Source organism: Eleutherodactylus coqui, chromosome 4, assembly GCF_035609145.1.
Source record: "Eleutherodactylus coqui strain aEleCoq1 chromosome 4, aEleCoq1.hap1, whole genome shotgun sequence".
Taxonomy (NCBI): Eukaryota; Metazoa; Chordata; class Amphibia; order Anura; family Eleutherodactylidae; genus Eleutherodactylus; species Eleutherodactylus coqui.
Window position 1 is genome coordinate 95,963,029 of NC_089840.1, and position 22,871 is coordinate 95,985,899.

The 22,871-nt window shown below is 50.9% G+C and overlaps 1 protein-coding gene across 7 annotated transcripts in view; it reads right to left on the bottom strand.

The window, feature by feature from the left end:
* Positions 1-22,871, bottom strand: part of LOC136625585 (arylsulfatase H-like) — a 381,691-nt gene that overhangs the window by 7,975 nt on the left and 350,845 nt on the right. For all 7 annotated transcript variants that reach the window (XM_066599908.1, XM_066599906.1, XM_066599903.1 and 4 more), the window contains 2 exons: positions 6,757-6,891; positions 5,125-5,287 (listed from right to left, as the gene is read on the bottom strand). In XM_066599908.1, the coding sequence (XP_066456005.1) occupies positions 5,125-5,287; positions 6,757-6,891 (298 nt within the window). The remainder of the gene's footprint in view (positions 1-5,124; positions 5,288-6,756; positions 6,892-22,871) is intronic.

Below are 22,871 nucleotides of genomic sequence, written 5' to 3' on the forward strand. Positions count from 1 at the left end.
GTTCTATTTTACCATGGATATCCGTAACATAGAGCCCATTGTGCTCCATGGTCGCAGATATGCCCACAACCCATATGTAACTACATTATGTATGGGCTGCGGGTATCCATGTCATCGCTAAGCGACAGTGTGGGAAATACAAGCAAAAGACGGTGTACAGTGTATAACCGCCTGTGTGAGTACACAGTTATTGTTACCATGCAGGGCGGCGCTGGGTCCCGGGGCCGGCGTGCGCCGCTCCGATGTCGGCTCCGGCGTCCCGGAGCTCTGCTGTCGGGGCTCTCCCGGTGGCGTGGAGCAGCCAGCGTGCAACGGCGTGGGCGTGTCCGCCCATAGGGTGCCGCCCGCTCTCCTCCACCTTCCATATGCAACAGTGGGAGAGTCAGCTCCTCCCACTCTCTGCCCCTGGGCGGAGGCTTTAAGTTAAAAGGCTGGCAGTGACCTGAGCTCACTGCCAGTTATTGGTTCCGTTAGCCTCTAGTCAGGTCTGTCTCACTCTGCTCTAGTTGCTAGTCAGTGTCCTTTCAGTTTACCTGTGAGCTCCATCTCCAGCCTTGCTCTGCCTTGTAAGTTCTGTTGGTCTGTTCCACCTGCCTCTTCTGTCGGCACTCTGTCCCCCATTAGTAGTTCCATCTAGGTAGTCGCCAGGTCCCTAGCCAGAGCAGGGACCGCTGGCCAGTTGTCCACCTGGGGTTAGCCAGGGCCGAGGCAAGTAGGCAAGGACAGTGGGGTGCGGGAAGTTCAGGGCACCCCACCTGGCTCTCGGGGGGCAGAGTGCCGTAACATAATAACTGGCCCTTAAAAACTGTTTTGTCATGGAAGCGATCAGTTCCCTCGCGAACCAGCTGCAGGCCCTGGTGCCTGTGATCCAGGATTTATCCGCCCGCATGGTGGCCCAGGAGCAGCGGAGGGTGTCGCAGGGGTCGGACGCCTCAACCAGCCCAGAACCCAAGTGCCCTCTTCCCGAGGTGTTTTCTGGGGAGAGGAACAAGTTCTTTGTTTTCCGACAGGCGTGTCGCCTGTTTTTTCGGATGCGTCCCCGTTCTTCCGGGTCGGAGGCTCAGAGGGTCGGGCTGATAATGTCCCTGCTGCTGGGCTCTGCCCAGACCTGGGCTTTTTCCATCCCCGAGGGTTCCTCCTGCCTGCAGTCCGTGGACTCCTTTTTCCAGGAACTCGGGGGTATCTTCGACGAACCGGACCGAGCGGGGTTGGCGGTTTCGAGGTTGTTGGCGCTGCGGCAGGGGTTGTCTTGTGTGGAGGAGTATTGCTTCAACTTCAGACGCTATGCGGGGGATACGACATGGAACGATAGCGCTCTGAAAGACGTTTTTCTGCAGGGCCTCTCGGACGCAGTTAAAGACCTGTTAATTTCCCATCCCGTTCCCGGGTCCTTAAGGGAGGCTATGGAGCTAGCGGTGAAGGCAGATAGGAGGCTCAGGTCTAGGAAGCAGGACAGGCAGACCCGTAGAGTCAGGGAGGTCGGTTGCCCTGGTCCCTCTTCCTCCTTACCAGTCCCTGTGCCCGAGCCGATGGAGGTGGATCCGCTGGACCCCAAAGAGCGACGCCGGATCCGTTTGTTGCATCGTCTCTGCCTCTACTGCGGGAAAGCTGGACATCGGGTGATAACCTGCCCACTGAGGTCTCAACGCTCGCAGCTGGAACCGGCGGAAAACTCCGAGTCCTAGGCGCTTGTAGGGAGGATCGCCTAGGACTTCAGGTACTTCCTAAACTTTTGGTACCGTGTCATGTTAGATTCCGGGATTTTTCCCGATCAGGGCAGGCGTTTATTGATTCCGGAGCAGCCGCTAACTTGATATGTCTATGTTTTGTCCGTTCTCTGATGGCGGAATTTGTGGCGCTGAAGACGCCAATTCATTTTACCAGTATTGATGCTACCCCTCTCTCTACAGGCCTGGTACCATGGAGGACCCCAAGATTACAGTTCACGGTGGGGATCCTCCACTCGGAAGAACTGTCTTTCCTGGTTATGGAAAAAATGTCGGTTGATGTGGTGCTTGGTATGCCCTGGTTGGCACTGCACAATCCCCAATTTGATTGGTCCACCCGGGAATTGACTCATTGGGGATCATCCTGTCATAATCACCTGTCTACCATAGCTCTGTGCTCCGCAGATACGGTGCTCATTCCGGAGTATTTGTCAGACTTTCAGGATGTATTCTCCAAAAAACTGTCTAAGGCTCTGCCTCCTCATGGGGAGTGGGACTGTGGTATTGATCTGATTCCCGACAGTCCCATCCCTAAGGGAGCCATTTTCAATTTGTCAGGCCGTGAGCATGAAGCCCTCAAGTCCTATGTCTTGGAGGCTCTGGCCAACCGACATATCCGGCCGTCCAGGTCACCTGCTGGGGCAGGTCTCTTCTTTGTAGAGAAGAAGGACGGGACACTAAGGCCTTGTGTGGATTATCGGGCCTTGAATAAAATCACTGTGAAGAACCAGTGCTCCTTGCCCCTAATTCCTGACTTGTTGAATCAGGTGGTAGGGGCCCACTGGTTCTCCAAACTGGACTTGCGGGGGGCTTACAATTTAATTCGCATTAGAGAGGGAGATGAATGGAAGACGGCGTTCAACACCCCATTAGGACATTTTGAATGTCTGGTCATGCCTTTTGGACATTGTAACGCCCCCGCTGTGTTTCAGGGTTTTATGAACGCAGTCTTTCTGGTCATCTATCTTGACGACATTCTGGTGTACTCACCTGACTGGGACTCACATGTGCGGCACCTGAGGTTGGTCCTGACCCGTTTGTGCGAGTATCAACTTTTTGTCAAGTTAGAGAAATGTACATTTGGTTCTAAACAAGTATCCTTCCTTGGTTATGTAATCTCACCCACGGAGATTCAGATGGAGTCTGATAAAGTAGCAGCAATCTCCCAATGGGTCAGACCAGACAACCTCAAGGCTCTCCAGCGGTTCTTAGGTTTTGCAAATTTTTACCGCAAATTCATTAGGAATTACTCAGTTATTGCTCAACCTCTGACCGACCTGACTAAGAAGGGGGCCGACTTGGGTAAGTGGTCACCTGCAGCCCTTGAGGCCTTTAGCCGTCTAAAAAGGGCATTCACGACTGCCCCGGTGCTAATACAGCCGGACGCACGACTACCCTTTTTTATTGAGGTAGATGCGTCTGAAGTGGGGACAGGAGCAGTATTGTCGCAGGAAGTCAGTGGGAGGTCTGGGTATAGCCCATGTGCGTTCTTTTCGCGGAAGTTCAATTCAGCAGAGCGCTACTACGACGTGGGTAACCGTGAATTATTGGCTATCAAATGGGCTCTGGAAGAGTGGCGACACCATCTTGAGGGTGCTAGACACCCAATTACCGTATATACTGATCACAAGAATCTGGTATATCTCGCCAATGCGAAAAGACTCACAGCTCGTCAAGCCAGGTGGGCATTGTTCTTCGCCAGGTTTAATTTCGTCGTGACATATATCCCAGGAGAGAAGAACGTGAAGGCGGACGCCCTGTCACGGAGTTTCGGGGTACCGGATAGTGAGATCATGACTCCCGAGAATATCTTAGCCCCCGGCGTGGTGGTGGCAGCTGTAGAGTCTAACTTCGTCCCTCAACTACAGGATGCTCAGCAGGACGCTCCTTCGGGGGTGCCGGAGAGCAGATGGTTTGTGCCAGAGACCCTACGCCCTAGAGTCATGGATGAGTCTCACTCGTTGGTTCTCACCGGAAATCCAGGGTTCCAGGGGACCCTGGAGCTTTGCTCCAGACACTTCTGGTGGCCAGCCATGTCTCAGGAGATCCGCAACTTTGTGAGGGGTTGCTCGGTCTGTGCTCGCAATAAGAGTCGGCGGCGTCCTCCGGAGGGTCCTCTGAGACCGCTACCGGTTCCTTCCAGTCCATTGTCGCACTTATCAGTAGATTTCATCACTGACCTACCAGAATCCCAGAAGTGCACCACTATCTTAGTGGTGGTCGACCGGTTCTCAAAGATGGCACATTTTGTGGCGTTAAAGAAGCTACCCTCGGCAAAAGAATTTGCCACGATTTTTGTAAAGGAAATAATTCGCCTACATGGGGTTCCTCAAAATATTGTATCTGATCGCGGGGTTCAGTTTGTGTCGCAGTTTTGGAGTGCCTTCTGCAGAAACCTGGGAACGTCGCTTTCCTTCTCTTCAGCGTTCCACCCGCAGACTAATGGTCAGACTGAGCGGAAGAACCAAGATTTAGTGCAATATTTACGGTTGTTTGCTAGTGAAAAGGCTCATCAGTGGGCAGAGTTCCTGCCGTTGGCAGAGTTTGCACTAAACAACCTCCTTTGTTCTTCCACTGGGGTGTCTCCATTTTTTTGTGTATACGGTCAGCATCCTCGCTTCCTTACAGCAATCGCTACTCCGTCGGTCTGTCCTGCAGCTGATGTCGCCACAGATACGCTTCGGGGAGTATGGAAAGAGGTACAGAGAAACTTGGAGGCAGCGGGGGCCCGTATGCAGTTGTGTAGTGGAAAGAGTCTGTCTGTGTCTGAACCTTACAGGGTGGGACAGAAGGTATACCTGTCTTCTAAAAATCTCAAATTGTGGGTCCCGTCCTTGAAGCTGGCGCCACGTTACGTGGGGCCGTTTGCCATCACACGTGTGGTGAACCCACTTGCCTACGAGCTGGGGTTGCCAGCCACAGGGAGGGTTCACAGGGTATTCCATAAGTCGCTATTGAAACCTTTTGTCCCTTTTAAAATTTTTTTAAATTGACACAAAAATTAAAATCATAATTTTTTCCCTACTGCTTTGCTTAGATTTATTCAAAAACTATGGAGAAAAAAATATGCAGTACAACCCTAGTAATAAATCCCTTTAACAAATATGCAAGGAAGGGCAATATCTGGCGAAAAAACTGTCAGAATTACTTGGATATGCAAAACCTTATGAAATTATTCTATGTCAAAGTGACACGTCAGATTTCCAAAAATCGGCTTCGTCACAAAGGCGCAAACAGGTTTTGGAGGTAAGTAGTTAATAAAGTTTTTAATTATTAAAAAAATTTAAAACATTTAATGTTAAAAAAATAAACATCAATTCCATAAATGATCCTTGCACATCTACATGATGGGCAGAATCTACATAATGGCCCAGTAGAAAATCTCCATAACACAAACCTGTCTTTAGGCAATTCACCACCCCCCAGGTGGACCACGGTCGGATAGATATCCATTAGACTTGTGGGTTCATCAATTTTTACATTAGAAGGAACAATGCCAGGCCACCGAACTATCCCTGGCACTCGGATACCGCCTTCCCAGCCAGCCATGCCTTTACCTCCTGGAATATTATATCATTAGACAGAGCATATTGTAAATGCACTATATGAGTTTAATACATTAAATCAGAGGTCCTCAACTCTAGTCCTCAGGGACCACGAACAGGTCATGTTTTCAGGATATCCTCTAGTAAGAACACCTGAGGCACTGACAATAATTACATCACCTGTGCAATACTGAGGAAATCCAGAAAACATGACCTGTTGGTGGTCCCTGAGGACTGGAGTTGGGGACCCCTGCATTAAATGATGATCAGTGTTTATGACTAATTGTAATCCCTTAAGGACCAGGCTGTTTTGTACCTTAACAGACACCTTTTAGGTGTTTTACTCATGTTGTAGTTTAACTGCGCTGTTTTTCCCTTCAGCTACCAAAATTATTTTTTGCTGTATTTTTTCCCATGACGTATAGAACTTTTTTCTAGTTATTTTGGGGGTAAAAAGATTTTAAAAATTTTACATTTTTTAACATTTATATAATTTTTTTTTAAATTAGTAAATTTATACTAAAATAAAGTAAGGGAATGGGTTCTTCATTTCAGACATTTTGGTATGTAATATGTATGTTTTGGATTATGGGCCACATACGGCGACGGTTTTGGTTGGCGTCGGCTTTGGATTCTTTTTTTTCTATGTATCTATTTTTATTTTATTCTGTAATTTCTTTTACTTATTTAAGTAATTATTTTTTTTACTCTCTATGTCCCCCATGACATCATAACATTCACATGTTTTTTTTTATTACACACTTTTCCAGTGTAGCTGGGGCATCCATAGGAGCCCCAGTTACAGGGAAAAACATCACCCTGTAGTGACATTAGTCACTGACAGAGCTGATCAGGTTCTGTTAGGACCCTGCAGCTCTGCTGTGTCAGGGAATCCTGGCGGTCACGTGACCACTAGCTAGCATAGTGGAAGAAACACTTCCACTTTCACTTCTCAATATATAGCGCTCATTGAGGGCTATGCACCAGCGAAATGAGAAGGCAGAAGCGGTTAAAAACCGCTCCTTCCCTCTCCTTTGGGTTCTCAGCTGTGAAAAACTGAAAACCTAACCTGCTTCTGCTTAATTGCACAACAAGGGCTTTAATTCTGCGTCGTATTTTTACCATCAGTTGGGATTAAAGCCCAGAACCAAGCGCCGTATATTTACCGCACTTGGTCTGTAAAGGGTTGAAGAAAAAATTAAAGTATATATGAATAATTAAATTCTGCACTGTGCTTCTACAGCTCTGAGTGCTTTCTGCCCTAAATAATAGTCTTCCAGGTAAGATGGAGTTAGTAATATATGGGTAGTAGACTTTCTATTATGGTAATCATAACTCAGTGCTTCTGCCCCTGAATTTCAGTGATCGGTGGTAGTCTTAGCACCCCTATTTCTAGCAACAATGAAAACCTATAAAGTTGTACTGTGAGATGTTTTAATACAAATATAGCTTGTATGATGTCACTCTATGATCTCTATTCTCACCTCGATAAATTCCATTCCATCCTCCCGTTTGTAATTTTCCATCTTTAGCCTCTAAATGTCCTCCATGATCAGAGGCAAAATAGATCATTGTGTTGTTTTTTAGTCCTGCATTATCAATAGCATTAACGACTGAACCTGGAAAACAATATTCATTGGTCAGCTTATGAGCCACTAAATGATAAATTGGTTACACTGCACAGAAAGTGAGGACTCATATAAAACCATAAGCAACAAATGCATACATCTACAACAGTAAATAAGACAGTGTTCTATCCATCTTATTGCCACCTTGTAGACTAAAAAGCTTGGAAAACATGGAAATTAGATTATATCCAGAAAACAATGTGACAATCATAACTCCTATGTAAACGTCTCTCCTTTAAATTCCATACATGCTGAATATAGCTCTCCATATATTATACTCGTATATCTGATTGGGAAAGTATTGCATTTGAGTTTCACATAAATTAGGTGACTACTTTAACATGATGCATAACACAATACTGTTTTTGAAAGTATTAGTGGGGCTCATACCATAACTGATTTCATACAGAGGCACACAGCGGGTTGCTCTCACTTATTCATACAAAATGTCTCTGCTTTGCTGAAGTTTATGATCTCAAACTTTGCAAAGCTCTTAATCTATATATATATAAAAATGAATGTATGCCTGTTTGTCCTTTATAAGAGATGAGCGAGCACACTCATTAAGGGACAATACCCGAGCGAGTATCGTCCCTTTCGAGTACCTGCCTGCTCGTCAGAAAAGATTCAAGTGCCAGGGGTGAGCGGTGGGTTACGGGAGTGAGCAGGGGGAAGCGGGGGTAGGGGTGGGGGAGAGAGATCTCCCCCCGTTCCCCCCCGCCGGCACCCGAATCTTTTCTGACGAGCAGGTAGGTACTCGAAAAGGACTACCACTGGCCTTTGGCCACTTGACAGCTTCTGCGCTGTGAATTCCACTAGCTCAGTCATACGCACCTACGTCTCACTACAGGCTTGCGCAAAATTATTTCCTGGCTGTGCTGTGCGTTCCGTAAGCGAAGTCAGCCTCCAACCACAGGCCAATAAGCAGCACATTTAATTACAGCGTTTTGTTTCTGCTCTACTCGTAATACACCATGCTGAGGGGTAGGGGTAGGCCTAGAGGACGTGGACGCAGGCGAGGACGCGGAGGCCCAAGTCAGGGTGTGGGCACAGCCGAGCTCCTGATCCAGGTGTATCGTAGCCGACTGCTGCGGGATTAGGAGAGAGGCAAGTTTCTGGTGTCCCCAGATTCATCTCACAATTAATGGGTCCATGCGGTAGACCTTTTTTAGAAACTGAGCACTGTGAGCAGGTCCTGTCGTGGATGGCAGAAAGTGCATCCAGCAATCTATCGACCACCCAGACTTCTACGCCGTCCACTGCTGCAACTCTGAATCCTCTGAATGCTGCTCCTCCTTCCTCCCAGCCTCCTCACTCCTCTAAAATGACACATTCTGAGGAGCAGGCAGACTCCTAGGAACTGTTCTCGGGCCCCTGCCCAGAATGGGCAGCAATGGTTCTTCTCCCACCGGAGGAGTTTGTCGTGACCGATGCCCAACCTTTGGAAAGTTTCCGGGGTCCGGGGGATGAGGCTGGGGACTTCCGGCAACTATCTCAAGAGCTTTCAGTGGGTGAGGAGGACGATGACGATGAGACACAGTTGTCTATCACTCAGGTAGTAGTAATTTCAGTAAGTCCGAGGGAGGAGCGCACAGAGGATTCGGAGGAAGAGCAGCTGGACGATGAGGTGACTGACCTCACCTGGTTTGCAAAGCCTACTGAGGACAGGTCTTCAGAGGGGGAGGCAAGTGCAGCAGCAGGGCAGGTTGGAAGAGGCAGTGCGGTGGCCCGGGGTAGAGGCAGGGCCAGACCGAATAATCCACCAACTGTTTCCCAAAGCGCCCCCTCGCGCCATGCCACCCTGCAGAGGCCGAGGTGCTCAAAGGTGTGGCAGTTTTTCACTGAGAGTGCAAACAACCGACGAACTGTGGTGTGCAAGGTTTGTCGCGCCGAGATCAGCCATGGAGCCACCACCACCAGCCTCTCCAGCATGCGCAGGCATATGATGGCCAAGCACCCCACAAGGTGGGACGAAGGCCGTTCACCGCCTCCGGTTTGCACCACTGCCTCTCCCCCTGTGCCCCAACCTGCCACTGAGATCCAACCCCCCTCTCAGGACACAGGCACGACCGTCTCCCGGCCTGCACCCACACCCTCACCTCCGCTGTCCTCGGCCCCATCCAGCAATGTCTCTCAGCGCAGCGTCCAGACGTCGCTAGCGCCACTGTTTGAGCGCAAGCGCAAGTACGCCGCCACGCACATGCACGCTCAAGCGTTAAACGTCCACATAGCCAAATTGTTCAGCCTGGAGATGCTGCCGTATAGGCTTGTGGAAACGGAGGCTTTCAAAAACATGATGGCGGCAGCGGCCCCGCGCTACTCGGTTCCCGGTCGCCACTACTTTTCCCGATGTGCCGTCCCAGCCCTGCAATACCACGTCTCCCGCAACATTGTACGCGCCCTCACCAACGCGGTTACTGCCAAGGTCCACTTAACAACGGACACATGGACAAGCACAGGCGGGCAGGGCCACTATATCTCCCTGACGGCACATTGGGTGAATTTAGTGGAGGCTGGGACCGAGTCAGAGCCTGGGACCGCTCACGTCCTACCCACCCCCAGAATTGCGGGCCCCAGCTTGGTGCTGGTATCTGCGGTGGTGTATGCTTCCTCCACTAAACCATCCTCCTCCTCCTCCTCCTACGCAACCTCTGTCTCGCAATCAAGATGTGTCAGCAGCAGCACGTCGCCAGCAGTCGGTGTCGCGCGGCGTGGCAGCACAGCAGTGGGCAAGCGTCAGCAGGCCGTGCTGAAACTACTCAGCTTAGGTGAGAAGAGGCACACGGCCCACGAACTGCTGCAGGGTCTGACAGAGCAGACCGACTGCTGGCTTTCGCCGCTGAGCCTCCAACCGGGCATGGTCGTGTGTGACAATGGCCGTAACCTGGTGGCGGCTCTGCAGCTTGGCAGCCTCACGCACGTGCCATGCCTGGCCCACATCTTTAATTTCGTGGTTCAGCGCTTTCTGAAAAGCTACCCACACTTGTCAGACCTGCTCGGAAAGGTGCGCCGGCTCAGCGCACATTTCCGCAAGTCCAAGACGGACGCTGCCACCCTGCGCACCCTGCAACATCGGTTTAATCTGCCAGTGCACCGCCTGCTGTGCGACGTGCCCACACGGTGGAACTCTGCGCTTCACATGTTGGCCAGGCTCCATGAGCAGCGTAGAGCTATAGTGGAATACCAACTCCAACATGGGCAGCGCAGTGGGAGTCAGCCTCCTCAATTCTTTACAGAAGAGTGGGCCTGGTTGGCAGACATCTGCCAGGTCCTTGGAAACTTTGAGGAGTCTACCCAGATGGTGAGCGGGGATGCTGCAATCATTAGCGTCACCATTCCTCTGCTATGCCTCTTGAGAAGTTCCCTGCAAAGCATTAAGGCAGACGCTTTGCGCTCGGAAACGGAGGCGGGAGAAGACAGTATGTCGCTGGATAGTCAGAGTACCCTCATGTCTATATCTCAGCGCGTTGAAGAGGAGGCGGAGGAGGAGGAGCATGAGGAGGAGGGGGAAGAGACAGCTTGGCCCACTGCTGAGGGTACCCATGTTGCTTGCCTGTCATCCTTTCAGCGTGTATGGCCTGAGGAGGAGGAGGAGGAAGAGGATCCTGAAAGTGATCTGCCTAGTGAGGACAGCCATGTGTTGCGTACAGGTACCCTGGCACACATGGCTGACTTCATGTTAGGATGCCTTTCTCGTGACCCTCGCGTTACACGCATTCTGGCCACTACGGATTACTGGGTGTGCACACTGCTCGACCCACAGTATAAGGAGAACCTTTCCACTCTCATACCCGAAGATGAAAGGGGTTCGAGAGTGATGCTATACCACAGGACCATGGTGGACAAACTGATGGTAAAATTCCCATCCGACAGCGCTAGTGGCAGAAGGCGCAGTTCCGAGGGCCAGGTAGCAGGGGAGGCGCGGAGATCAGGCAGCATGTACAGCGCAGGCAGGGGAACACTCTCCAAGGCCTTTGCCAGCTTTATGGCTCCCCAGCAAGACTGTGTCACCGCTCCCCAGTCAAGGCTGAGTCGGCGGGAGCAGTGTAAAAGGATGGTGAGGGAGTACGTAGCCGATCGCACGACCGTCCTCCGTGACGCCTCTGCTCCCTACAACTACTGGGTGTCGAAGCTGACACGTGGCCTGAACTTGCGCTGTATGCCCTGGAGGTGCTTGCTTGTCCTGTGGCTAGCGTCTTGTCAGAGAGGGTGTTTAGTGCGGCTGGGGGAATCATCACGGATAAGCGTACCCTCCTGTCAACTGACAGTGCCGACAGGCTTACACTCATAAAGATTAACAAAGCCTGGATTTCCCCAGACTTCTCTTCTCCACCAGCGGACAGCAGCGGTACCTAAACAATACGTAGGCTGCACCCGCGGATGGAAGCATCGTTCTCTATCACCATCAAAAACGGAGACCTGTTAGCTTCATCAATCTGTGTATTATATTCATCCTCCTCCTCCTGCTCCTCCTCCTGAAACCTCACGTAATCACGCCAAACGCGCAAGTTTTCTTAGGCCCACAAGGCTCAGTCATATAATTTTTGGAAACAATGTTTATACGTTTCAATTCTCATTAAGGCCTTGAAACTTGCACCTGAACCAATTTTTATTTTAACTTGGCTGCCTCCAGGCCTAGTTACAAATTAAGCCACATTAACCAAAGCGATTAATGGGTTTCACCTGTCCTCTTGGTTGGGCATGGGCAATTTTGCTGAGGTACATTAGTACTGTTGGTACACCAATTTTTTTGGGCCCTCGCCTACAGTGTAATCCTAGTAATTTTTATGGGCTCCGCCTGCACTCATGCTACAGCAAGGTGTGTGGGGTTGGCCTACACTTTTGCTACATAAATGTAGCTGGGGCCTTGTCTATACTGCAACTACTGAAATGTGAACGAGACTGTTACATCCCTAAACTGCTGCAACGGGAATGTTACTGTGGCCTGTCTTGACTGCTACTACTACTGAAATGGAACTAATACTGTGCTCCCCCTATACTGCTGCTTCGGAATTGTTACTGGGGCCTGCCTTGACTGCTACTACTACTGAAATGGAACTAATACTGTGCTCCCCCTATACTGCTGCTTCGGAATTGTTACTGGGGCCTGTCTGGACTGCTACTACTACTGAAATGGAACTAATACTGTGCTCCCCTATAATGCTGCTAGTGATATGTTACTGGGGCCTGTCCCTAATGCTACCGCTGAAATGTTACTAATTCTGGGCTCTGCCTATACCGCTGCTAATGCTATGTCACTGGGGTGTGGAAACAGAGGCTTCCCAAAGACATGATGGTGGTGAGGCCATTTCCCACCAACACGGTTACTGTTAAGGTGCATATAACCACGGACACGTGGAGAGGACACGTAGTGCATCAAAAACATCCCCCTCCTCCTCCAACAATGAAAACATTCTTGGCAAATACCTTTGCATTGGTCCGTCTGGTGGCAGTCCAAGAATTTCACCTTTACCGACACAACAAGAGAGCCCCCCCACCATCCGCCCGCCACGGCCCACTTAATCCTGGCCACATTCCGAAAACCAACTAAATAAAACTGCGCTACTAGGTCCGCAGTCGCCACCACATTCCCACCAACGCGGTTACTGTTAAGGTACATATTACCACTCTGACTGGGGCATGCACTGTGGGCCGAAGCACACCTGTATTGTATGTGACGTTAGCTCTGCTGAGCAGGGCACTGCAATGGGATACATTTATGTACCGCCGATGGGTTCCAGGGAGCCACCCATGCTGTGGGTCCACAGGGACTTCACATTAGGGATTTGTACCTGCCAGTGTCTATGTATTAAAAACCCCGATCAGACTGGGGCATGCAGTGTGGGCCGATGACCACCTGCATTTAATCTGACGTTACCTCAGCTGTGCTAGGCACTGCAATGGGATATATTTATGTACCGCCGGTGGCTTCCTGGGACCCACCTATGCTGTCGGTCCACACGGAGTTGTAACTGCATGTGTCCACTTATAAAGAACCCCAGTCTGACTGGGGCATGCAGTGTGGGCCGAAGCCCACCTGCATTAAACCTGACGTTACCTCAGCTGTGCTGGCCACTGCAATGGGATTTATTTATGTACCGCTGGTGTGTTCCAGGGAGCCACCCATGCTGTGGGTCCACAGGGACTTCACATTGGGGATTTGTACCTGCCTGTGCCTATGAATTAAAAACCCCGGTCAAGTTGGGGTATGCAGTGTGGGCCGAAGCCCACCTGCATGTAATCTGATGTTAGCTTTGCTGTCCAGGGCACTGCAATGGGATATACTTATGTACCGCCGGTGGCTTCCTGGGACCCACCCATGCTGTCGGTCCACACGGAGTTGTAACTGCATGTGTCCACTTATAAAGAACCCCAGTCTGACTGGGGCATGCAGTGTGGGCCGAAGCCCACCTGCATTAAACCTGACGTTACCTCAGCTGTGCTGGGCACTGCAATGGGATTTATTTATGTACCGCCGGTGGGTTCCAGGGAGCCACCCATGCTGTCGGTCCACACGGACTTCACAATAGGGAGTTGTAACTGCCTGTGTCTACTTATAAAAAACCCCAGTCTGACTGGGGCATGCAGTGTGGGCCGAAGCCCACCTGCATTTAATCTGACGTTAGCTTTGCTGTCCAGGGCACTGCAATGGGATACATTTATGTACAGCCGGTGGGTTCCAGCGAGCCACCCATGCTGTAGGTGCACACGAAATTCCCATTGCGGAGTTGTACCTGCATGTGACTATTTATAAAAAACCCCGGTCTGACTGGGGCATGCAGACACCTTGACAGAATGAATAGTGTGTGCACATGGGTTCCCCATTGCTATGCCCACGTTTGCAGCTCCTGATGGAGGTGGCACAGGATTGGATGTCTCATTGCTTCTGTACAGCATTGTGGGCTATCGCCCCGCCCCTTTTAAAGAGGGTCGCTGCCTGGCCCTGCCAACCCTCTGCAGTGTGTGCCTCCGGTTCCTCCTCATGGCAGACGCACTTATAAATAGACACGAGGGTGGTGTGGCTATGAGGCCAGCGTGTGGCATGAGGGCAGCTGAAGGCTGCACAGGGATACTTTGGTGTGCGCTGTGGTCACTAGGTCGTGCGCAGGGGGGGGGGGGGGGGTTGGGCAGCATGTAACCCAGGAGAAGTGGCAGCGGAGTGTCGTGCAGGCAGTGATTGTGCTTTGTTGGAGGTAGTGTGGTGCTTAGCTAAGGTATGCATTGCTAATGAGGGCTTTTCAGAAGTAAAAATTGTTGTGAGGGGGGGGGGCACTCTTGCCGCTATTGTGGCTCAATAGTGGGACCTGAGAACTTGAAATGCAGCCCAAGATGTAGCCCCTCGCCTGCCTTGTCCGTTTTTGTGTCGTTCCCATCACTTTCTTGAATTTTCCAGATTTTCACAAATGAAAACCTTAGCGAGCATCAGCAATATACAAAAATGCTCGGGTCGCCCATTGACTTCAATGGGGTTCCTTTCTCGAAACGAACCCTCGAGCATCGCGAAAAGTTCGGCTTGAGTAACGAGCACCCGAGCATTTTGGTATTCGCTCATCTCTAGTTGTTATATATCATACCGCTGAGGTAACATGAAAGCTGTGCTGTGATTGATTGCTATATATTATACCGCTGAGGTAAAATGAATGCTGCGGTGTGATTAGTTGCTATCTCTTATATTGCTGAGGCAGAATAAAAGCTGCGCTATGATTGGTTATTATATATTATACTGCTGAGGTAACATGAAAGCTGAGCTGTGATTGGTTGTTATATATTATACTGCTGAGGTAACATGAAAACTGTGCGGTGATTGGTTGTTATATATTATACTGCTGAGGTAACATGAAAGCTGTGCTGTGATTGGTTATTATATATTATACTGCTGAGGTAAAATTAAAGCTGCGCTGTGATTGATTGTTATATATCATACCGCTGAGGTAACATGAAAGCTGTGCTGTAATTGGTTGTTATTAGAGATGAGCGAACGTACTCGTCCGAGCTTGATACTCGGGCGAATATTAGCGTGTTCGGGATGCTCGGTACTTGTAACGAGTACCACGCGATGTTCTGGTTACTTTCAGTTTCCTCTCTGAGACGTTAGCGCGCTTTTCTGGCCAATTGAAAGACAGGGAAGGCATTACAACTTCCCCCTGTGACGTTCAAGCCCTATACCACCCCCCTGCTGTGAGTGGCTGGGGAGATCTGATGTCACCCGAGTATAAAAATCGGCCCCTCCCGCGGCTCGGCTCAGATGCCTTGTGAGTTAGCTGAGGGAAAGTGCTATCGTGCTGGAGCTGCTGTAGGGAGAGCGTTAGGAGTTAGTGTAGGCTTCAAGAACCCCAACGGTCCTTCTCAGGGCCACATCTAATAGTGTGCAGTACTGTGTTAGCACTGTATTTTTTATTTTTTTTTCAAAATTGGATCTGCAGAGCATTGCGCCCTGCAATAGGGACAGAAGTGGTGGTTAGGCAGGGAGAGTGTTAGCAGTGAGTGTAGGCTTCAAGAACCCCAACGGTCCTTTCTAGGGCCACATCTATCCGTGTGCAGTACTGTCCAGGCTGCTGTTAGCAGTGTTGCATTTTTTTTTTTTTCCTCAAAACCGGCTGTGCAGACCATTGCACCCGGCATTAATACTACAGGGATAGAATTGTGTAGGCAGGGCCAGAAGACATACATTATTCATTGAATAGACGCAGTGTGGCTTTTCCTTTGAAAAACAAGGGAAAAAATTCTATTTCGCCTGCCTCTGACAGTCCTCAGGGCTCTGGGTACGTGTGTGCTGCGTGCAGAACGTTAAAAAAAATCAGACGCAGCCAGCTACGTTTTACTGCAGGCTTGCGCCAATTTTTTTCCTGCATGGGAAATCCCTGATCTGCTGTAGCGAATAACTTTGCATCACTGCAGTTCTCTGACACATTTGCAGGGCCACAACACAGTTATTAAACTTAGTAGTATTCATTGAATACACACAGTGTGGCTTGTCCTTTGAAAAACAAGGGAAAAAATTCTATTTTGGCTGCAGGCTTGCGCCAATTTTTTTCCTGCATGGGAAATCCCTGATCTGCTGTAGCAAATAACTTTGCATCACTGCAGTTCTCTGACACATTTGCAGGGCCACAACACAGTTATTAAACTTAGTAGTATTCATTGAATACACGCAGTGTGGCTTGTCCTTTGAAAAACAAGGGAAAACATTCTATTTTGGCTGCAGGCTTGCGCCAATTTTTTTCCTGCATGGGAAATCCCTGATCTGCTGTAGCGAATAACTTTGCATCACTGCAGTTCTCTGACACATTTGCAGGGCCACAACACAGTTATTAAACTTAGTAGTATTCATTGAATACACGCAGTGTGGCTTGTCCTTTGAAAAACAAGGGAAAAAATTATATTTTGGCTGCAGGCTTGCGCCAATTTTTTTCCTGCATGGGAAATCCCTGATCTGCTGTAGCGAATAACTTTGCATCACTGCAGTTCTCTGACACATTTGCAGGGCCACAACACAGTTATTAAACTTAGTAGTATTCATTGAATACACGCAGTGTGGCTTGTCCTTTGAAAAACAAGGGAAAAAATTCTATTTTGGCTGCAGGCTTGCGCCAATTTCTTTCCTGGCTTGGAAATCACTGGTAATACAGCATGCTGAGGGGCAGGGGTAGGCCTAGAGGACGTGGACGCGGCCGAGGACGCGTAGGCCCAAGTGAGGGTGTGGGCACAGGCCGAGCTCCTGATCCAGGTGTGTCGCAGCCGACTGCTGCGCGATTAGGAGAGAGGCACGTTTCTGGCGTCCCCACATTCATCGCCCAATTAATGGGTCCACGCGGGAGACCTTTATTAGAAAATGAGCAGTGTGAGCAGGTCCTGTCGTGGATGGCAGAAAGTGCTTCGAGCAAGCTATCATCCACCCACAGTTCTGCGCCGTCCAGTGCTGCAAATCCGAATCCTCTGTCTGCTGCTCCTCCTTCCTCCCAGCCTCCTCACTCCACTACAATGACACATGCTCAGGAGCGGGAAGACTCCCAGGAACTGTTCTCGGGCCCCTGCTCAGATTGGGCAGCAGTGGTTCCTCTCCCACCAGAGGAGTTTATCGTCACTGATGCACAACCATTGGAAAGTTCCCGGGGTCTGGGGGATGAGGCTGGGGACTTCCGGCAACTGTCTCAAGACCTTTCAGTGGGTGAGGAGGATGATGACGATGAGACACAGTTGTCTTGCAGTGAGGTAGTAGTAAGGGCAGTAAGTCCGAGGGAGGAGCGCACAGAGGATTCGGAGGAAGAGCAGCAGGACGATGAGGTGACTGACCCCACCTGGTGTGCAACGCCTACTCAGGACAGGTCTTCAGAGGGGAAGGCAAGGGCAGCAGCAGGGCAGGTTGCAAGAGGCAGTGCGGTGGCCAGGGGTGGAGGCAGGGCCAGACCGAATAATCCACCAACTGTTTCCCAAAGCGCACCGTCGCGCCATGCCACCCTGCAGAGGCCGAGGTGCTCTAAGGTCTGGCAGTTTTTCACAGAGACGCCTGATGACCGACGAACAGTGGTGTGCAACCTTTGTCGCGCCAAGATCAGCCGGGGAGCCACCACCAACAGCCTCACCACCACCAGCATGCGCAGACATATGATGGCCAAGCACCCCACAAGGTGGGACGAAGGCCGTTCACCGCCTCCGGTTTGCACCGCTGCCTCTCCCCCTGTGCCCCAACCTGCCACTGAGATCCAACCCCCCTCTCAGGACACAGGCACTACTGTCTCCTGGCCTGCACCCACACCCTCACCTCCGCTGTCCTCGGCCCCATCCACCAATGTCTCGCACCGCACAGTCCAGCCGTCGCTAGCGCAAGTGTTTGAGCGCAAGCACAAGTACTCCGCCACGCACCCGCATGCTCAATCGTTAACCGTCCACATAGCCAAATTTATCAGCCTTGAGATGCTGCCGTATAGGGTTGTGGAAACGGAGGCTTTCAAAGCTATGATGGCGGCGGCGGCCCCGCACTACTCAGTTCCCAGTCGCCACTACTTTTCCCGATGTGCCGTCCCAGCCCTGCACGACCACGTCTCCCGCAACATTGTACGCGCCCTCACCAATGCGGTTAGTGGCAAGGTCTACTTAACTACGGACACGTGGACAAGCACAGGCGGGCAGGGCCACTACATCTCCCTGACGGCACATTGGGTGAATTTAGTGGAGGTTGGGACAGAGTCAGAGCCTGGGACCGCTCACGTCCTACCCACCCCCAGAATTGCGGGCCCCAGCTCGGTGGTGGTATGTTCGGCGGTGTATGCTTCCTCCACTAAAGCACCCTCCTCCTCCTCCTCCTCCTCCTTAACCTCTGTCTCGCAATCTAGATGTGTCAGCAGCAGCAGGACGTCGCCAGCAGTCGGTGTCGCGCGGCGTGGCAGCACAGCGGTGGGCAAGCGTCAGCAGGCCGTGCTGAAACTACTCAGCTTAGGAGATAGGAGGCACACGGCCCACGAACTGCTGCAGGGTCTGACAGAGCAGACCGACCGTTGGCTTGCGCCGCTGAGCCTCCAACCGGGCATGGTCGTGTGTGACAACGGCCGTAACCTGGTGGCGGCTCTGCAGCTCGGCAGCCTCACGCACGTGCCATGCCTGGCCCACGTCTTTAATTTGGTGGTTCAGCGCTTTCTGAAAAGCTACCCACGCTTGTCAGACCTGCTCGTAAAGGTGCGCCGGCTCTGCGCACATTTCCGCAAGTCCCACACGGACGCTGCCACCCTGCGCACCCTGCAACATCGGTTTAATCTGCCAGTGCACCGACTGCTGTGCGACGTGCCCACACGGTGGAACTCTACGCTCCACATGTTGGCTAGGCTCTATGAGCAGCGTAGAGCTATAGTGGAATACCAACTCCAACATGGGCGGCGCAGTGGGAGTCAGCCTCCTCAATTCTTTTCAGAAGAGTGGGCCTGGTTGGCAGACATCTGCCAGGTCCTTCGAAACTTTGAGCAGTCTACCAAGGTGGTGAGCGGCGATGCTGCAATCATTAGCGTCACCATTCCTCTGCTATGCGTCTTGAGAAGTTCCCTGCAAACCATAAAGGCAGCCGCATTGCGCTCGGAAACAGAGGCGGGGGAAGACAGTATGTCGCTGGATAGTCAGAGCACCCTCCTGTCTATATCTCAGCGCGTTCAGAAGGAGGAGGAGGAGCATGAGGAGGATGAGGAGGAGGGGGAAGAGACAGCTTGGCCCACTGCTGACGGTACCCATGCTGCTTGCCTGTCATCATTTCAGCGTGTATGGCCTGAGGAGGAGGAGGAGGAGGAGGAGGATCCTGAAAGTGATCTTCCTACTGCGGACAGCCATGTGTTGCGTACAGGTACCCTGGCACACATGGCTGACTTCATGTTAGGATGCCTTTCTCGTGACCCTCGCGTTACACGCATTCTGGCCACTACGGATTACTGGGTGTACACACTGCTCGACCCACGCTATAAGGAGAACCTTCCCACTCTCATTCCCGAAGAGGAAAGGGGTTCAAGAGTGTTGCTATACCACAGGACCCTGGCGGACAAGCTGATGGTAAAATTCCCATCCGACAGCGCTAGTGGCAGAAGGCGCAGTTCCGAGGGCCAGGTAGCAGGGGAGGTGCGGAGATCGAGCAGCATGTACAGCCCAGGCAGTGCAACAGTCTTTAAGGGCCTGGACAGCTTTATGGCTCCCCAGCAAGACTGTGTCACCGCTCCCCAGTCAAGGCTGAGTCGTCGGGAGCACTGTAAAAGGATGGTGAGGGAGTACGTAGCCGATCGCACGACCGTCCTCCGTGACGCCTCTGCCACCTACAACTACTGGGTGTCGAAGCTGGACACGTGGCCTGAACTAGCGCTGTATGCCCTGGAGGTGCTTGCTTGTCCTGCGGCTAGCGTCTTGTCGGAGAGGGTGTTTAGTGCGGCTGGGGGAATCATCACAGATAAGCGTACCCGCCTGTCAACCGACAGTGCCGACAGGCTAACACTCATCAAGATGAACAAAGCCTGGATTTCCCCAGACTTCTCTTCTCCACCAGCGGACAGCAGCGATACCTAAGCAATACGTAGGCTGCACCCGCGGATGGAAGCATAGTTCTCTCTCACCATCCAAAACGGGGACATTTCTGCTTCATCAATCTGTGTATAATATTCCTCCTCCTCCTCCTGCTCCTCCTCCTGAAACCTCACGTAATCACGCTGAACGGGCAATTTTTCTTAGGGCCACAAGGCTCACTCATATAATTTTTCTAAAAAATTTTTATACGTTTCAATGCTCTTAAAAGCGTTGGAACTTTAACTTGAACCAATTTTTCGTTAAACTGGGCTGCCTCCAGGCCTAGTTACCACTTAAGCCACATTAACCAAAGCGATTAATGGGTTTCACCTGCCATCTTGGTTGGGCATGGCCAATTTTTACTGAGGTACATTAGTACTGTTGGTACACCAATTTTTTGGGGCCCTCACCTACAGTGTAATCATAGCAATTTCTATGTTCTTCGCCTGCACTCATGGTACAGAAAGGTGTGTGGGGTTGGCCTACACTTTAGCTACATAAATGTAACTTGGGCCTTGGCTATACTGCAGCTACTGAAATGGAACTAAGACTGCGCTTCCACTATACTGCTGCTTCGGAATTGTTACTGGGGCCTGTCTTGAGTGCTACTATTACTGAAATGGAACGAAGACTGCGCTCCCACTGTACTGCTGCTTCGGAATTGTTACTGGGGCCTTTCTTGAGTGCTACTATTACTGAAATGGAACTAATACTGTGCTCCCCCTATAATGCTGCTAGTGATATGTTAGTGGGGCCTGTCCTAATGCTACGGCTGAAATGTTACGAATTCTGGGCTCTGCCTATACCGCTGCTAATGGTATGTCTCTGGGGTGTGGAAACAGAGGCTTCCCAAAGACATGATGGCGGCGAGGCCATTTCCCACCAACGCGGTTACTGTTAAGGTGCATATAACCACGGACACGTGGAGAGGACACGTAGTGCCTCAAAAACATCCCCCTCCTCCTCCAACAATGAAAACTTTCTTGGCAAATGCCTTTGCATTGGTTCGTCTGGTGGCAGTCCAAGAATTTCACCTTTACCGACACAACAAGAGAGCCCCCCCACCATCCCCCCGCCACGGCCCACTTAATCCTGGCCACATTCCGAAAACCAACAAAATACAACCGTGCTACTAGGTCCGCAGTCACCACCACATTACCACCAACGCGGTTACTGTTAAGGTGCATATAACCACGGACACGTGGAGAGGACACGTAGTGGCTCAAAAACATCCCCCTCCTCCTCCAACAATGAAAACATTCTTGTCAAATGCCTTTGCATTGGTTCGTCTGGTGGCAGTCCAAGAATTTCACCTTTACCAACACAACAAGAGAGCCCCCCCACCATCCCCCCGCCACGGCCCACTTAATCCTGGCCACATTCCGAAAACCAACAAAATACAACCGTGCTACTAGGTCCGCAGTCACCACCACATTACCACCAACGCGGTTACTGTTAAGGTGCATATAACCACGGACACGTGGAGAGGACACGTAGTGCCTCAAAAACATCCCCCTCCTCCTCCAACAATGAAAACATTCTTGGCAAATGCCTTTGCATTGGTTCGTCTGGTGGCAGTCCAAGAATTTCACCTTTACCGACACAACAAGAGAGCCCCCCCACCATCCCCCCGCCACGGCCCACTTAATCCTGGCCACATTCCGAAAACCAACAAAATACAACCGTGCTACTAGGTCCGCAGTCACCACCACATTACCACCAACGCGGTTACTGTTAAGGTGCATATAACCACGGACACGTGGACAGGACACGTAGTGCCTCAAAAACATCCACCGCCACGGCCCACTTAATCCTGGCCACATTCCAAAAACCAACAAAATACAACCGCGCTACTAGGTCCGCAGTCACCACCACATTACCACCAACGCGGTTACTGTTAAGGTACATATTACCAGTCTGACTGGGGCATACAGACACCTTGACAGAATGAATAGTGTGTGGCACATAGGTTCCCCATTGCTATGCCCACGTGTGCAGCTCCTGATGGAGGTGGCACAGGATTATATTTCTCATTGCTTCTGTACAGCATTGTGGACTATCGCCCCGCCCCTTTTAAAGAGGGTCGCTGCCTAGCCGTGCCAACCCTCTGCAGTGTGTGCCTGCTTTTCCTGTGGCAGACGCACTTATAAATAGACATGAGGGTGGTGTGGCATGAGGGCAGCTGAAGGCTGCGCAGGGACACTTTGGTGTGCGCTGTGGACACTGCGTCGTGCGGGGCGGGAGGAGGGGGGTTGGGCAGCATGTAACCCAGGAGAAGTGGCAGCGGAGTGTCATGCAGGCAGTGATTGTGCTTTGTTGTAGCTAGTGTGGTGCTTAGCTAAGGTATGCCATGCTAGTGAGGGCTTTTCAGAAGTAAAAGTTGTTGGGAGGGGGGGGGGGGGGGCCCACTCTTGCCGGTATTGTGGCTTAATAGTGGGACCTGTGAACTTGAGATGCAGCCCAACATGTAGCCCCTCGCCTGCCCTATCCGTTTCTGTTTCGTTCCCATCACTTTCTTGAATTGCCTAGATTTTCACACATGAAAACCTTAGCGAGCATCGGCGAAATACAAAAATGCTCCGGTCGCCCATTGACTTCAATGGGGTTCGTTACTCGAAACGAACCCTCGAGCATCGCGATAAATTCGTCCCAAGTAACGAGCACCCGAGCATTTTGGTGCTCGCTCATCTCTAGTTGTTATATATTATACTGCTGAAGTAACATGAAAGATGCGCTGTGATGGGTGTCATATATTATAAAGCTGAGGTAACATGAAAGCTGTGCTGCGATTGGTTGTTATATATTATACCGCTGAGGTAACATGAAAGCTGCGCTGTGATTGGTTGTTAGCTATATACTGTATATAAAAACGAATGTCTGTCTGTCTCACAGCAACGCGCGACGGGTACGCTAGTTTGATATATTTTATATTAATATAAGTA